The sequence below is a fragment of the Gambusia affinis genome, linkage group LG14 (assembly GCF_019740435.1).
Source record: "Gambusia affinis linkage group LG14, SWU_Gaff_1.0, whole genome shotgun sequence".
Classification (NCBI taxonomy): Eukaryota; Metazoa; Chordata; class Actinopteri; order Cyprinodontiformes; family Poeciliidae; genus Gambusia; species Gambusia affinis.
Window position 1 is genome coordinate 14,393,434 of NC_057881.1, and position 18,958 is coordinate 14,412,391.

Here is an 18,958-nt window from a genome sequence, read left to right on the forward strand (position 1 = left end):
AACACTGAGTTGGTTATTAATGTGTGAACATTGAGTCTCTGTGCAGTTTGTCTCACAATGGTGTTAGAAACCCACTGGGGAACATCCCCCCTGTGTTAGCGCCTGTCTGCATTCTCACTCTCTTCTGTCTCTTTTACTGCCTTTCTTTCACCACTGGCCACATTTCACCCTCTAATCCTGTTCCTTTTTTTATTGCAAAGAAAAGTTGTGATTAATTAGAAAAAGTTGACTGCAAATAATCACACCTGTTGTGTTACAAACAGGTGCAAACATGATTATCAGGAAGCAGAGTTAACATGATTTACAGTGCCTTAATAAAGAGCAAATATTTGTGTCATTTATTGGGATCTTTTCTGACAGACAAACTAAATAATACGTAATAAACAAAAATCAGATTTTCAGCCCCTGTCACCTCTAACTAAAATCCTCAGACTCAATCTCAGGATGAATCCAGCTTTTTGTGAATGTGTTGGAGGTTTGTTTGTGAATATTATAGACCAACAATTAAATTAACCATAAGACAACGTAGCAAAACGTGTTGCAAAAGGAGCTTTGGTCAGATGAAAGTAAACTGTAATTGAGTTATTTATATAAAAGCAACGGCACAGTCAAAGGTTGAATCTAAATCCATTTGAGAATTTTTTTATATGAGTAAATCAAAACTTCAACTTAAATAAATTACTTCAATTGGCTCTGAGTAATTGAATAATTGAACTTTGACTTGATGTAACTCAATAAACGTAATTAATTAATTAATTTGGATAAATGTAATTCAGGCATTTACAACCAACTGGAGTAATTTAATGTGGATCACACATTCTCTTTTATAAATATGCAAAGCGCTGACTTGAGAGGATTGAACATAAAAGCATGCCACACTTTTCAGGTTTTTATTTAGAAAGATTTTTGAAAACCATCAATCAGTTTTTTCCACTTTACAATCTATCAAATGATATCTTGCTAAAATAGATAGTTTGTGGCTGTTACATGACAAAACGTGAAAAAGTGGTTATGAATATATTACTTTTTCCATGGAGGATAATATTTGTATTTCATCCTGACTATAGAATATTTCAATCAACATTACAGAAACACATCTTATATGTTTATTAAGACCAAGAAACCACATGTACAAACATGTTTTACCTTCACAGTGAACTTTAGATGTACTTCTGGACTAATCTTTACACTTTGAGATCAACAGAAAAGTTAAAAGTGTTTTTCTTCACTGCATTCATAACCGAAATAAGTACTTGAAATGTTGTATTTCTAATATTATCATCATGCTTTTCTTTTATTGTTATTAATCATGACTATAATCATAATTGTTTGCCAAAAAAAGTGTGAAATATCTTTTTCTTTCCTGACTACAGCAGAACTAAGAAAATAATATTATTGACTCAAGTTGACACAAATTATTTTTCTTTATAAATAAGGCATCAAATTTGCCACACATGTGCAGATGAAACAAACTCACAGGAAGAGAAATTCAATGTCTTGCCCATCTTGTCATCACTTTAATCTTTCAATCTTCAAAGTCTGGAAAATAACTCCTCGATTTTTTCTAAGTTTAGGAAGTAAATCAGGCAAACAAAGAGCTGCCAGATCCAACTACTCTTTTTCTTCACCAGCATTCCTGAAACAACAGCAGTTTACCCATCATTTTTATGGAGCTAAAGGGAATTACACAAGAAACCACCATGGACAACAATGCCAAAGTGTCTCACCTCATTAACAACATTTACACTAATAATATGTACAAGGGGTGGGCACTCCTGGTCCTCGAGGGCCGGTCTCCTGCAACTCTTGGATGTCTCCCTGGTCCATCTCACCTGAATCCAACAGCTGAATCTCCTCCAGAGTGCAGTCAAGTGCTCCAGAGTCCTGCTAATGACCTCAATACTTGACTCAGGTGTGTTGAAGTAGAGATACATCTAAAAGTTGCAGGAAACCGGCCCTCGAGGACCAGGAGTGCCCACCCCTGATATATGATGTCTGTTTCAAATGTTAACTTGCTGACCAAATTAGAAAAACTGATATATTTGAATAAGTTGAATAATAAACTCCTTTAAGTACTTAAATGTGTTTCCATTTTAAGATATAAAAGTACATCTTCTATTTGGCATTAGACAGAAGAACAACTAAATACCACATTTACAGTGCACACATTAATACAGTTGTACTCATGTAGCTAACGTGACCAAATTAATCAATCTTAGTCATTTTCAACCAGCCTGTACTGAACACATCTCCAGATATCTTCTCCAGAGAAGATTTCAGAGGAAGTTTGTATTTAGAGTATGTGTGTTGAGGGGACAGGGTTTGTACTTTTTAACATTACACATAATTCACCTGGGACAGTTTTTTTTTTTTTTTCTGTTGTGGTAGAAAAAGGAATTAATATCTTCACTAATGTCTCTTTCAAGGGCTAAATAAAAACATGGCAGAACTCGGATGAAGGAGAAGTGTTTGCATAAAATTGTATTTTCTCATTTGTGTTGCAGGACATTCGAACTGGGTTCAAATCCCATTTTGCACAAAGTTTACATGCAGAAAACTTTAAATGCATTCACAATTTCGCTCTGAGTCGTCTTCCAACAGTCTGGAAACGTGACATGATCACTTTTTGTACTTCTGGCAGTAAAGAAAAGACTCACAGCATGATGCTGCCTCCACCATATTTGACACTTGGTTGAGTGTTATTAAGTTATTACGTCTGCCAAACATACGTCTTTGCATTTGGACCAAAAAGGTCAAACTTTGCCTGATAAAACTTTCTGCAGAAGGCATTTGTTTGGTCAGCTGAAAACCAAATTCCGTTCAACTCAATTTCATTCCATTCAATTTGTTTACATAGTGCCATTTCACAACAAACGTCATCTCAAAGCAGAAAATTTTGGAAATTTCTTTGTCATCGTCCTCTCAGTTCATGATAAAGTAAAGCTGGTTTCACTGTTAACGGCGATGCTGATCAGACCCAGCCCATATTTAAAGCAGTTCCTAAGCAGAGTTTCATTTGGGGGGCCAACTGAGGTCCAATTCACCAGCCGACCCAGCACCACATTTATTTAGTCCTTTTTTGATTATTTTTGCATTATCGTGCACATCTGCATTACCGTAACTTGTTTTGCATTACCCAATGAGTAATGCAACCCAAAGAAATGAAGCAAAATGACTGGTGGATTATGTTTTGCTGCCCAGTCACAGCAGTCATGTTATATAAGTAAATAACTTGGAATAAAGTGCATATTTTAAACTAAAAAAAAATGAATAGCTCAGTAAAATAGGGCAATCTCTCATAGTTTTGGTCAGATGGGTGTTTGTTGTGGAATAAATGATTATCAAACGCTGTTTTCCTGCCACATTGTCCAAACAAAACATTGACCTCCATTGTAAATCAACACTGGTTTTGAAATGGCTAAATCTTGTTAGCATAGAGTTAGCAAAGCAAAACCTAGTCTTAAATCCTGTTGAAAATTGGTGCACCATGCCAGAAAACCTACCAGTTTAAATTAACTCTCCCAAAAGAGTGGTCAGAAGTTTGTTGATGGGTACAAAAGGCTTGTCTTCAAGGAGCAAAGAGAAATTTAGCCACAAGTTGGGGTTTAAGTATATACATAACCCTGTACAACACACCTGATTCAAATAACTGGAGAATATTATCAAATTGTGCAGATACCTGTTAAAAACGTTTTTGTAAATCAGGCGTATTGAAGATGCAACAGATCTAAAGTTTTTATGACAATGGATTCCAAGGGTTGACATTCTTGATTTACAGCAATATATTCAAAACAGTTTAAAAAAACAGCAGAAACCCGAGAAAATACAAATAAGCATCACCAAAATGATGAAAACATTTAAAGTTGGAAGTCCCAGTTGATATAGTCATGGAGGAATAGCTTCCCTGTATTTACTAGTTTCTTTGTTTTGGGCACAGCCCTTTTGCATCCAGCTACATGCAGAAGTTTTAATGTAATAATACGAGGGTATATTTATAGCTAACTCAGCAAGGCTTTTTTCATTGAAGCAGAAATGCAGCTAGTTTTCAAACCCAAAGTGTTCACACCTGCAGTAGTGTCTAACATGATGTAGGGAAGTTCATTCCTCTTGTTTATCTTAATTCTTCTATCTTTAAATGTCTCTGCTCTTCATTAACGTCCTGATTCTCCATTCCTACACTTTCTGCTGCATCTCTATCTGTTGGCCCTGTCTGCTCTGACTTTGACCTTTTCCGTTCATCTCGTACAGTGAACTTTTCTGCTGTTTCCGTCTGTAACACCAAACTCCGATGATGACTGCGGTGGCCACGGCACACACCGCCACAATGATGGCTGCCACCTTCGCCCCTTGAGTGGTTGAGCTTGGAGGGTGGGGCGGACAGTCCTCACCCACACAGATGGTCTTCCTCTTCTCTCCTTCCATCTCACCCATCATACCTGGCAGATTGTCCACAGTGTGTTCCTCTATCACTCCAGGAAACGTGTTCCCATCATGCACCGGGGGAGCTGGGCCGTGATCGAGGAAGGGGTGATTGGTGAGGTCGTCCAGCCAGGAGTGGGTGGGAGCAACTTGTTGTGTGTCGTAATCCAGGGTGTCGGAGTTTGAGGGGGAGTTTGAACTCTCTGAATGGTCAGATGAGGTAGCTGGAGTCCTGGAGCCAGGCCAGTTCTTTTTCTCCCTCCCTTGGTCGGATATAGGTGCCATAGTGAAGGAAACATCTCCGTCTGACAAACTGATGTCAGGAACCCGTTTATGTACTTCCACGTTGTTGGGTTTGTCTGTTGTCTTTGCCATTCTTGTTCCCATCTGCCCTTTTGTGGAATCACTATTTTCTGTGTCAAATAGATCAACAGGATATCCATCGAGCCAAGTATTATCTTTAGAGCTCTTACTTCCTGCTTCCCTCTGGGTGATGTTTGGCCACCGCTCATTGGCTACAGAAATGATTAGATGTGGGTGATGATCATCGTCTTCATGACTATCATGATCGTCATAGCTCTCCCCATCTTTGTCATCACGATCATCGTGTATGTCGTCTTCATCATGATCGTAATGTTCCTCTCCATCATCATGATCGTCACTTGTTGGCTGTTCCTCTGAATCATCAGGATGTTCTCCATCATTCTCCCTGTGATCATCATCATGATCCTCCTGACTTGGGTGATCGTCATATGCATCATCATGATCATCGTCTTCTTTGGTGCGATCACTGCCGTCTTCGTGCTCGCCCATGTCATAATGGTCATCATGATCATCATCATCTCTGTTCCGATCAGGTCTGTCCGAGTCGTCATAGTGAGTCGGTTGCTTCACATTGTCATCAAAATCCTCTTCCTGGCGACTGTCAGGATCATTGTGATCATTGTGATCATCGTGATCATCGGTACGGTCGCCTTCATGGATGTCCAAGTCATCACGGAGGTTGTCATCATGATCATCATTATCATCTCTGTCATCCCCAGGATCCTCATATAATTTATCATCTTGATCTTTATTTCTGTCTTTCTTATCATCATCATCATCATGATCATCATCATCATGATGATGATCATCTTGATCGTCATGATCGTCTTGATCGACAGAGTCGGTGCTTTTCAGCCTTTCTTGGCTCTCGTTTTCTTTGCTCTCCTCAGACCGGGCACCAGAGGCTCTCTGTGTTGCTTGTGTGACTGAATCGCTGGAGATGGGCAGTACCTCCTCCTGGAAAGCCTCAGAGGGGAACCAGAACATGTGTTTTTGGGAGAGAAGAGAAACAGGCTCCTTCGTGGCTGGAGCTGCACCAGTGCGGACCAACTTGGTACTGTCCTGCTCAAACCTGGGATGGACTGTGAAAGCATCTTCCTCTCTCATTGCTACTTCATCCACAGTTCCTCCAAAGGTTCTACTGCTATTAATCACCTTTACTCCAATACCGTGCACTTCGTGGCCATCCTGGTGATTCTCTTCTACATTGACCCAAAATTTTGTTTCGTGCTGCTGCAGAATCCCCTTCCCATCTTGAGAAGTATCTCTGAATATGTCTTCTTGACTGTCACGATCATGATCTGTTTCTTCATAGGAATCTTCAAGATTGTCTTCATAGTCTACATGGGTTTCAGTTCCACCTAAAGATAAAATGACAAGACATTAATCAAATTTAGAAGTACATCGTATTATTAAATTATATATTTCATGTTAAGATTGGACAGTCTGCATGAGTCTTGTAGTGGAAAATTTTAAGATCACCACATGATTATAAGTACAACAATGCATAACAGTATAATAATTCCTGTGTAATGCACGTGCTCATAAAGAAGTCTTCATAAGCAGTTTCTCTGGCCTTGGACTGTTTCATTTGGGTTTTGAAACAGTTTTTCCTCACTCCTTGTTAAAGAAAATTTTCCACAACAGTCTGCAGAGCTAACATCAGCTACAACAGGCCTGGAGCAGGTTTGTCATTCATAAATCATCTTGTAAATCCTCATGTTTGAAACCATTTAAAAACCAAAGCCATAAACATGACAGATCCAACCATCTGCTCAGACCTGGTTGAAGGTAAAACCAGCAGACTTTTTTTTTTTTATTAAAATTGATATGGCCACATTATGGATAGTCAAAGCAGACATTTTCATCACAATTCACATCAGAAAATTTGTACCCAAGATACAAGCGCCTTAAAACTTTGAAGAAACAAAACATGAACCCCTTCCCTTTACTCACATTTTTTGTTTGGTTTTGCTCCTTAATATTTTAAAACCTTCCACGAGACATTTAAAATGTAAATTTCATTTTACCTTTAATACAAATCCGCACGGTCCCGTACCACTCTCCACAGCTGTCACACAGCAGGCTGAAGGCAGAGTGACCGCTGGGCATCACGTAACCAGGCGTGCAGGTGTACAGCAGCTCATCTCCCATCTCAAACCCTGAGTGATCCTGCAGACGGGCGTTGGGGAACGATGGCGGATCCCCACAGATCACAGCTACCAACATCAAAAAATGACACAGATGATGTCAAATACAGATTACTCTCTTCAAAGTAATTGTTTCACTCAAGTCAATATTGGGATGAATTAAAAAGTAGTTTGTTTTGGGAAAATGTGTACAAAAATATTAATGGCAAAAAGCATCCGCATTGTTGTTCATGTTAAGTAATGCTTATATTCCTTTATGGTTGAAGTTTGATCAGAAACACTCATCAGCTTTACCAGAACAAATACATACACCCAAAAAGAAAGCACAGTAAATACCACAAAGAGAGTTGAAAAGAACCAGTGTTTGTTTACGGTTTTGGTGTATCATTATAAAAACATTTACACCACTGACCTTTGTCTTTCATGCAGAATGCACTCAGGTGTGCACTGTCCTCTGTAGCATTTTCTGTCTTCACGTTAACAGCCTTCAGTGAACTCCCCTCAGCATTACAAACTGTTGTCCTGCAGACAGACATACAAATGGTACCACAACAGACTTTCAGAAGTATTTACTCTTATATAACATTTAAAAATGGCATCACATGAAATTGGAGCCTATTTCAGCCAAAATTAATTAAATCAATCAATCAATAAGGAAGTAAGCGTATAATTAATTGGCCTCTTAACTTAATCACCTTCGCAATAAATACCTTATTATTATTATTATTATTATTATTATTATTATTATTATTATTATTATTATTATTATTATTATTATTATTATTATTATTATTATTTGTACATTTATTTACAAATAAGTCATTTTAAAATAATTTGTATATTTTTTTATTTATACATGTATTTATTCATATTTATTTAATTTTGGCTGAAATGGCTCTCCATACATTAGAACCAAAACATCAGTGTGTTTTAATTAGGTTTTTTGTGACAATGTAATTCATAGTTGTGAAGAGGAAGGGAAATTATTTTTTGTTTTCACAGTTATGTAAGGCATCCAGCAGAAATAAAAATAAAGTTAAATTACAAAACTTGTTGGTTTTTTTCTGCTAGATACACCATGCTCTTCTTAAACTTAAAGGCACTTCCATGCAAATTTGAACTAAAATCTTTGCCATTTTTTGTTGGTTACGGCCTTTTTCTGTGATCTCTCGTTTAGGTATTTTATGTGTAACATTATAAATCCTCAGCAGCTTTCGACTGCATTCTCAGTCTGATTATGCTTGCTCTCTTCACGTTCAAGCAAGGTTCAGTATTTCAATGATTTTCAGGGGATATTTTCGGTTTTTGGACATGGAAATTAACGTGACTATCATGGGCTACCAGCCTGAATACAAGTGAAAATGAAAACTTAGTAGTAAGTAGGGTTAGGCTGAATGGTATTTGTTTACAGCAACACAGCAGAAAAACCTCTGACAATGTTTCAGTGTATTTGTTATTATCATTAAGATAAGAGTGATGGCTCCGAGGAGAAACAAAAAAAAAAAGAAAGTTCACACCACTGACAGAAAAAGTTAGGAAGACAAAGAAAAAACAAAAACAACTCAAGAGCAGTGATCATTTAACTAACTCACAAAAAGGTGTAAATCTAACCTTGAAGGAAAATAGATGAATAAAACAAACATCTTTGCACCAAAATCCATCTTTTGATGACTCTAATAAATGAGATTCAACCGCCCATCACACCCAGAAAATAACTTTTAAAAGAAGATCATTAATGAAATTAAAACGTGCTGAGCATTATGCCTGATTGCTTCCATCTTTCTACATGAGTTTTGTAACTTTTCTCTACATTTGAACCAAATAACCCAAAACCTACTATAAGAGTTTTGATCTCCTCTTCCCACCTAAGTTCCTGTGCATACTGTCAACCATCTATCACTGTACCTGTCTCCCTCCTAAATCAAACATGCATGTGCTCTGTCTCTCGGGGCGATGAAAGCAGCATCTCACGTTGCTGTGGAGATGTGGGGCGTAAATGGAGGCAGTTGTCGACATGACACCCCGGCTCAGAATTCCCTCATCCCGCAGGAGGAGACAGAGGAGCCTTTCTCCGTCTTTTGCTCCCTGCTTTTTCTCTCCTTCCTGAAATGTGTCACCATCGTTTCTTCCCACACTTGCTAAAACAGACAACGCTCCCTCTGCTTCCTTTCCTCTTTCACCCATTCCTGTAACCTCCCTCAAAAGTACAGGCGGCGCACACACTTATGGGAGCTTTGATCATCTCCAGAAATCTCCCTGCTCATCCCCTCAAAGGTGGGGAAGGTAAATGTTTATTTTCTTACCCCACCGTGCCTCCATAAAGCCACCCACGGGTGCAGTGAGAGAAGAAGCACTCCACCACGGCTTGACGGAGCTCTTCCACTGACGCCAAGCGGGCATTTTGTGAGGCACACGCCTGCTCTGGTTCCCCGAAGCCCTGCAAGCTCCTCGGGTCTAAAACAAACACACGACCTGTGGAGAGATGACGCGACGGGTCAGAAAGTTTTCTGACAACAGTGCAATAATAATAATAACAACAATAATAATAATAATTTATTCATCAATCCATGGCTGAAAGACTTAAGCAATTGTAGGAAATTTATTACACTATTATTATAAGATGGAGTTCAAGATTGCTTCTGTACAGAATTGAAATATGTATTAAAAAACACATCTAGATTAATCCTTCAACTTAATGAAACTTGTGTAGTTTGAGGTGTTTTGCAGTGTTATTGCTCTGCTAATATTAAGTGGTTGGATCAAATCAATTGAGACCTTCTGACCTTCTGTATGTGATGTGTGTGATTACTATCTGTTGTCAACAAAAGGTAGTCAGATAGTAACTGGGAGAATACACTAAATGAAATTTATTCAGCTGAGAAACTGTAGACTCCATTTAGTGAAAGTGTTGCTATGTAATTTGTCAGAACAGGGGTGGTTTGCATTCCAACAAAACAGACAAATAAACCAAAATAAAGCACATGTGACAAAGTTAATTCTATACCTAACAAATATGTTTGATCAGTTCTCAATGTTAGTAATATCTTAGGAAGAAAGAAAATTACATTTGGAAAACCAATCATAGATAATAGTCTCCTCCATGTTGCTACCAATGTTTACATAAGTAATAAAACCGAGACAAATATGAAAAAATGTGTTAAAGATCTTGCGAAAGTAGAAAATCACTTTTATATGACATGTGAAGACGAGCTCCAGTCTAACTGGATTTTCCCCTTTCATAATTAACATCAGAGCATTCCCTTCAACTTGCCAGCATGCAAAGCAACCAACTCTGAATTTTTTTTGCAGAAGATATATTGTGGGATTTTCAAATGACCACTGCTATAATTAAATATAACAGAAGGTTGAATGAGACGAGAAAACAAGATCAAACCCTGCAGAAAAGTCAACATGCCTAAAAGCAGATATTTTGGCAATAAAATGGCTGTTATTGAATTTATAGGGTTTTAAGTAACGCATGGCAATTTCTAAAGATGTTGTTCAATTCTGGTTATGTTCTAACAACAATAATGTTTATTCTCTTTAGCAAGTCAAACCAAAATAATTTGACTGAAAATCAAAAGAAGATTTTTGAATCAGTCTCCTTCATCACATGAAACAAATTGACTGATTTGTTAATATCTCCTTGCAGACATTTTCAGTTTTTCCTCTTATTTGTGACACTGAGATATTTCAGACTATCAAACAAATTTTAATATCAAAGTAGGATAACCTGACTAAGCAAAAAAATAGTTTTCAAATTAAATCTATCCCATTTTTTAGAGTACATCCTATTTTTAGGTTTTATTTAAGTGTTTGTTAATTCTTCAAAACTAGCAGGAATCAGAGGAACTGAACCAAAAAATATGGTTGTCACATTCAATTCACGATTTAACATGAAGGGCAGCCATGAAGAGCCAGGTTGGGGGTTTTTTAAGCTTAAGAAATAAAATTCCTACTTGAAAAGTGCATTGCATATTTATTGAGGGTGTCGACAGAGGAAACATTTTTCACATTATGTATGGGTTGCATTATAAACAAATTAGCCTAGCAAAAGTTTTAAAGATTGTTGGTTAAGGAAGGTGAGTGGATCAAAAACGAAAGCTCTGCCTAGTTTGGTGACAGTTCTAACCTGCTCTCTAACTGAGCTTTCACAAACACTTCTTTAAAAATGAACATGCCACCTTCTTAGAATATATTTGAAAACCTTTATTATCAGTATTATTTCAGTCATATTTCATACATTAACAAAAAACCAAGTTTTCTTTTTTGTTAATTTTCACCACAAGATTACATTATAAAAGAAACAATGGTTCTTAATTATGATTGCAAGTTATATCTTTAATGCTAGTTATATTTTAACCTGTTCTGTCATTTTGGGGTTACATTTATGCAATTTAACCTCAATGTAATGAGTAAAACTATTCTATCTCAAATGTCTTGGGTCATGTTTGTCTCTCTTATTATCCCGACAGTTTGTGTTTTACAGTGTACCAAACTATTGCGCACCAGGGCTCAAAAACTGACGTTTTGTCCGTTTTTTTTTTTTTTTTGGCATGCACCTAAAACAATGTTTTGAAAACTATCTTAAAAAGTCTCAAAAATATGACTCCATTAGCAATAAAAGTTAAAAATATCGTCTTACCTCCTGCGTTCACAACAGAGGTCACAGCAAGAAAAGCCATGCATCCAGAGAACAAGGAGTGAACTATTTGTTTAGACCAATAAAGCATCTTTTTCAGCCCTCGTCTTTCCAATATCTCTTTGCTTTTGGAAAAGGTGCCCTTAAAATCTCAAGAGTTATTCATAAACTCGCAGGCAGAAGTAGCAATTTGTTTCCTTTTTTTCTTTCGGGCTGCACAGACTAAAACAGCGCGTCAACCAGTGAGGATGCTGAAGGAAGAAACATAAAACGGCTCAGAAGTGAAGAGGAGGCGCAGCTTATCTTCCCCAAATAGTCGCACTGGCAAGCAGATGAAGCACCTGTGTGAAAAATCACGTCCTCCTGTAAGTAAATACGTCACGACTCAAAATGTCCAGGGTGGGCAGAGGGAGGTGAGCAGGACTGCTGCTTCTCAGCAAGACCAGACTGTCAGTAATTACTTTATAATGAGGATATAAAAGTGTAAAAATAAAAATCAACTCAAGATAATGTTATCATAGATCATATTCTTGAATGAAAAGCACGGAAAGTACAGAAACTTTGGATTAATTCATTTTGTTTTATAATTTGTATGAAATATGGTTGAAACTCTTGATTCATTTTCATTCATTTTTCAAAAATAAACAAGGTGCAGAATTCAAGCACAAGCTCAAGTGATGAGTGCTTCTACAGAAATCCCTGTTTGGATAATTTGCAGCATATTTTCGAAACAGTTTGTGAGAAAAATGGAGACTCAGACGAAGGAATTCTTTGAAGAGGAGGCTCATTGCCAGGAAGACGGCTGGAAGAACAAGCAAAATCAGGATGCCTGGATACAAGGCAAAGATACGCCAAGCGGTGATTCTTTAGAGGAGGAAATTAACAGGCTAAAGACTCTTAGCTGCAGAAAGAGCCAGATTCAACGAGGAACACCAAAGAGCAAATGACTTGGAAAAAGGACTGCATGACGCAAAACTCAAGCTAGAAAAACGGAAGTTTAATGAAAACGACGTTGGCGCGTGCAGTGAGGCAAAAAAAGAATCCAATGCCAGTGAGGACATCGAATTCTCTGAGCTCCTCGTGGAAAATAAAGCCCTCCAACATCAGCTAGGATCTTCTCAAGAAAAACAGGCACTTTTACAGAGAGAGATGCAGGAAAGTATGGCCTTATGTCAAGAAGTACTTGCTAAGCTTGAAACTGACATTATTAATCTGTCAGAACAGGTGGCAACGTTACAGGAAGAGCTGGAAGTTTACAGAAGAGCTAACTCTCAAACAAATATGAACAGGAAGTTTTTTAAGATGATGAAAGATGAAAACACCGAACAGAGTACAGAACTGAAGACATGTCTCCAGAGCGAGACGAACCAAGTCAAAGAGGCAAACCTGGAAATGACCGCGAAATTTGAAACAGATGTTTTAACTCTTGAGAGACCGGTGTGTTCATTGGAGCAGGAGCTGAAAGACGACAAAGAATCTCATGTTGAGATGGTGAAAATCAATAAAATGCTTTACGCAGAGCTACAAGCTGAGAATGAAACTCTTTGTCAAAAAATGGCTTCAATTCAAGACGCTTCCATAGAGGCAGAGAGATGCATCCAGAAAGAGCTGGACCAAGTCAAAGACGTGAGTCTGGAAATGGTTCAGAAGTATGAAGTTCATATATTAACCCTTACAGAAGAAATAGAGACAATGGAGCAGGAGCACAGGGAAGAGAGATATCGTCATGCGGATGTTGAGATACGTAATGGTAAGAGAGCCAAATTCCTCCACGCCGAGAAAAACCTGCTACAGAAGGAACTGGAAGAAGTTAAACGCATGCTCCTTCTGAATGAAGTAAAATACAAAGAAGAGCTGGATGCATCAACAGCTGAAATTGAACGGCAACTTGCACGCAATTATAAGCTCTCTGAGGAGCTAAAACAGAAAGATCAGGAGATAATTGCCGAAGCAAAGGCTGCCCTCCCGGTAAAGAAGCCATTACTGAAAAAGCTTCGACATGCTTTGGGTTTGAGGAAACCGGAAAAATGGAAGAGGAAGGAGCCTGCTGAAGAAAATGAGTAACGCTTGTTTATGCTAGGAGCAAAGACCATGAAGCTTCTCACCATAATGGATGGAAGAGGATTTGTGATTCACTAGCAAGGACCATCTCATAAAGATAGAAGTTGAAAGATTTATTGAAGAAGGGATGAAGGCATGAGAGTATTAGGGGATGAAGAGAGGTGAAGAGGTGAAGACTCAGTGTGGGAGTATGGTCTCTGGGAAAATCAGAGTTTTTGTGTCAAGTCACTCCTAAAACATAGACAGCAGAAGCATCTTATCTTAGCACATAAGCAAAAATAATTTTAATATACCAGTGATGATGAGAAATCTATATTGGATGTTTCCCTTTTTAATGTTTTTTTTAATTAAAAAATTCAAATGATCCTTTTTGCAATAATCTGCTGACCCAGCACTCATGTGAATCTAAATTTTATGTCTTTAATGCTTTTTAATTAGGCTTTTCTGAGAGGTGCTTCATTGTGTCATGGGAGGTAAATGGTGCCTGGTTTTCAACTTATTTACAATTAAAGATCTCACAAGTGAGCCACATGTGGAGCCTGGAAATATTTTAGTGAGTAAAAATATTTTTATCCATTAAATTTTTCCTGACAGTTTGATGATTTTACATCTTTTCGGCGTGATTTTTAGTTATGCGTGGTTGAACAATTGATACCACCGTTGCCTTTCAGCAAGAAGGTCCTGAGAAAATAATCAAGGTAACACTCAAGGTACATTTTAAGTCACTGAATAACGTTTTAATATGATATAAAGCTCAAAAAGTTGATTTTACATAATACAGCCTCTTAGAACAAATAAGACATTTTGAAATCTAGGACTGTTATTCACCACTTCAAAGTTTACATCACTTTGTGTTCATCCATAAAATAAAATTGCACTAATATTAATTGAAGTTGTGGCTCCAACGACACAAAATTAGGAAACGTTTCCAGGGTAATAATATTGTTGCAAAGGAATATTCCACTAACTTCACTCTTACTCATTTATTTCATCGTTTCCAGTTTCATAAGTCTTATTGGTTCTTCTGTGTCACTAGAGCCACAGCTGCATTACTCAAACCTCTGCATGTCGGTTCCACTTTTCTTTCATCCAGCAGTTAGAGACCACTCATACTTCCATGCATGTCCACTTTACAGGTCAGGATACGGAGAACAGTGACGTTGAGACCCTGACTCTTGCGCTCTGGTTATTTTTGGAGAGGTTGAGGTCTGACAACAGAAGGAGAGCCGTGGTGAGTACGAGAAAGACAGCAATTCACACCTGATCTCCCACAGGGAGTCTGGTGAAAATGATGCCTGCAGCAGGTGTGCCCTGGGCGTTTGTCTGCAGACAGACGCTCATTCAGACATCACACAGGTGTGTAATCTCACAGGGCTTCCAGTAGGCTTCCATTTCATGGGTTGTGAAGGTAAACACGCAGTCACACACAAATGCACCACTGCAAGATTACTTGTCGTATGTGTGAGACCCGCGACTTCCCATGTGACCGTATGTCCTGTCAGGAGGAGCTGGGCTGCCGACTGGCTGACTCACAGGAAGTTACTGGTCATAATGGTGGAGCAGGGGGCCACCATGAGATACACAGTAAAGGCTGAGGTTCACACAGACAGGAAACGCTGTGAACGCTTATAGGTGAGGCAGCAAGCAGGAAATGTGGTTTCGGGAGCAATTTGCAGTGTTTCCTGCTGCACTTGTATCACCTTGATGTCAAAATCCTGTAGCTAAAAATGTCTCTTCATACAAGGACAAGAAAAAAAACCCAGGTCCTTACTTTATGATGGAGTACTATAACCCATTCTAATAAAGAAACTCTGGAAAGTTAGAAAATAAAAGATAGTCCTATAGTGTCATCAAGAAGTAGTATTTCCTTCAGAATAATTATGCAATGTTTGTCAAAACTGCACTTTTTGGCTATAAATTGTGTCTCAAAGAAAATGTTTGATATGTTTTTGCAATTACTGGACATCTGACCCAAATGGTTTGTCATGCATAAAAAGGAAATTGATTAGAATGTTTAGGAACCAAACAGCCACCAAAATTTAGTTCGGCTATGACTATTTTTTGACAACTTGACATTAACCAAGAAATCATGATCTCACGTAAATTTGTTATAAAAGTATTACTGATTAAACTTTACCTTTAATAACATAAAGCTACATAATTTTTTTAATTTAATCAGTAATCCTTTTATAACAAATTTACGTCAGATCATAATTTCTTGGTTAATGTCAAGTTGTCACAACAAAGACATTTTAAATGATGTCAACTTTGTATTAAAAGTGTCATGATTTACCGAATGACACTTTATGACAACAGTCATAAATATTTATGAAGACTTACTCATGTTCATGACAGGTGTTATGTCATGTTTATGACGGTATCATGACAGTCTTATTCACAACCCATCAAACAAAATGTTACCCACTTATTTGATATGTTCTGTTGACTGACCTCTTTTAATTAATTTATTCTAGTGGTGGTCACCAGGAAAACAAAAACAAAGGGAGGCAGAAACCAAAAATATAGCAGTAAAAAAAGGCTAAACAAGCCAATCGGGAGAAGAGTTGCATATTTTCTCTCTTCTCTATATGAATAATACACAAAGGCTCAGCACTGTCACTCCCATGTCAAATTTATATGCACCCTGCATCAACACTTTCAGCAATTTGTCAGCCTGTGTTGAAGACTCGTGTGCGTGACGGTTGACCCTGGCTGACGTTGCTCCACGCACTGCGATCGTTAGGACACATTCTACACTGAGCTGCCATGCTCAGCTGAGTCATGATGAGTGATGAGAGCAGCTATTCAAAGGACTGAGCTAATTCATTTGATGGGAGATTGTTAATTACTCTCTGATGCACAGGAATGAGATGTGGAAATGTCCTGCATGAATGTCGATTCCAGAAAAACGCAGAAATATTTAGGATTTGTTGTGCCTGCATGTGTCTTGTCTCTCTAGACGAGATGTTTCTTGATTTACTAATTGACCAGAGGGAAAACTTTAGTTTCTGTATGGAAACTAAAGTTTTCTGATGACTATTTTTGACAAACTGTGTGAAATAAAAAACTCTCTAAGTTAATTGTTCCTGGGCTGTGTTGTCAGTTGTACATCTTTCAAATATAATATCAGTATGCTGCAGTTTTTTCTGGTAAATCATTTGCTGCTTTTACTTTAAATTGTGGTATAGTTCTTTAGCATGGTTTTTACTTGAGTTTGTTTTTTTGTTGCATTTTTTTATCTGAGGGTAGTGCTAATCATACTCATTATTATTTCTTAGATTTTTTTGTTGTTGTTATATTTAAGCAGTTTGCTGCTTAAATATACTTGTTTTGCATGTCTGGGTTTTCATTTAACTTAATTTTGCTATAATTTTGGTTCACTTTTTGACAAATTTTTGGTTGGTTTTCTTGTTTATTTATTATCTTTTCAGTCAGTTTATGTCTTAATATGCGTAATTGTGTTATTTTTTAGTGAACTTCCTGGTCTTTTTTGAATTATTAGATTTTCTATTCTGTTATTTTAAACTGTAACACAAATTGTTGTCGAGCATGCTTTAATTCAAATCAGGGTTGGTAGAGATTAAATAACATAAGCAAAATAAAAAATGTTGTGGCAGCAACTAATACGGAAGGTTGTAAAGTGTAACAATAAAACAAGTGAGGTCTTGAAATGTTCATGTGGTTTGTTTTTAATTAGCACCTCAATGGCTGGAGCCATTTAAGACCATTAAGACACTGAGCAGAAATAAAAACTGCACAGTCACTGCACAGCCTAAGGAAATATATGATGTCAATACTGAAAATGAAAAAAGAAAAAAGTTTAACTCCAGAAGTCTTAAACAAACAAAATGCAGCTGACTGTGTTGACTGACTTGATGCAATTGTGCAATAGAAGTATGAAATTCCCAATATAGAGAACAATTTAGAAAGTATGAGTACAGAACATTCTTTCTATAATGTTCAGCTGCTAATCAAGTGTAAAAATTTCACAGCTGAAACATCACAAGGTTATCAGATAAGGCTGGTTATGTCATAGCGCCCTCTAGCCGCAGAGCAGGAGAACACATGATTCGTTTTTCCCACAAGTCTGTTTATCTTCAACCTGCCATAAAAAAATATGGCAGGTTGCGTTTAGATAATTTTACATTTTCTTTTTTAAATCTGGAAAGTGTGGGATGGATTTGTAGCTATAATAACTGATATATCATGTGTTCACTGTGCTCATTAGTTTGCTGTAGTCAAGGCTACAATTAGTCTTTTCGTGTGCCTGTACCAGCTTTGCACATGTAGATTAACATATTTCTTTGTGCAAAAGCTCAAATATCAGATTGGATGGAAAACCTGTGTAAACAATTTTGATTTTTTTTCCCCCTACAAGATTTTTGTAAGATTTAGTTCTTAGCTTTGACTTGGCTGTTCTAACACATGAATGAAGTTTGATAGCAACCATTAAATTGAAGCTTTAGCTTGGTGTTCAGGGTTGTTGTTCTGCTATATGCATACTTCTATCAACTTCACTACTTCAAAATTACCATGGATCTCTTAGCTGCTTCCCTGATTACTGCTGTCTTTGCTTAACCTGTCAGTCTAAGGAGGCATTCAAGTCTTGATAGGTTTTACATTGAGTCAAGGACTTTCCATTCTCAGATAATGGATTAAATGGTGCTCTGTGAGATGTCCAAAGCCTGATATTGTTTTATATCTTCACTCTGCTTTAATTTCACAACATCTTTATCCCTCATCCACCAGTGTATCCATTGCTCTTTATGATGTTTGATCACTAACCTCTGAAGACAATAAGCTCTAGATTTATTTTGGGATATCAAATTAAATACATATACACAGCACGGTCTCACATTTGTATGTAAAATAATATTGAACGTCGGATTTCCATTCAATTCACAGCCATGAGCTCATTTTTTGTGATGATCTAACACATACAATCTTACAAAAACTACTAAAAATTGAAGTTTAACTCTCTTAGGACACAAATGAAATAAAAGCCACAGTTATTTGTTTTTTATGGCTGTAAAGTATAAAACAACAAGTCTTGTTTCTAGGACAACTCCAACTTTCCGCGAGGGAATATTCAATATTCGTTTTGACTGTGAGGAAACAGTTTTAAATTGCAAAACAAAAATTACTTGTACGCTTAAGGAAATTTAAAAGGGTTAATTTTGTCTTTCCACTGCACTCATGGACTTGTGGCCATTGTCTTTTTCAGACATAAAAAAACAGTTTTGGGCTGGTTGTCTCCAGAAATGAAACAGCATAAATTCATCATTGCTTTCCCCTCAGACAGTTTCTGCTACACCCAACTTTCGTCCCGTGTCCCTTATTGCTGTGAGGAAACAGGCCCCGG

General features: G+C 37.4%; 1 protein-coding gene across 1 annotated transcript; it reads right to left on the reverse strand.

The window, feature by feature from the left end:
• Positions 1–2,007: 2,007 nt before the first annotated feature.
• susd5 (sushi domain containing 5) lies at positions 2,008–11,704 on the reverse strand. Its single transcript, XM_044138584.1, has 5 exons — positions 11,539–11,704; positions 9,197–9,365; positions 7,306–7,415; positions 6,774–6,962; positions 2,008–6,104 (listed from the first exon to the last, which is right to left on the reverse strand). The coding sequence occupies exons 1-5, from the start codon at positions 11,624–11,626 to the stop codon at positions 4,174–4,176; spliced, it is 2,487 nt and encodes an 828-aa protein (XP_043994519.1). The 5' UTR covers positions 11,627–11,704; the 3' UTR covers positions 2,008–4,173.
• Between the last annotated feature and the right edge of the window lie 7,254 nt (positions 11,705–18,958).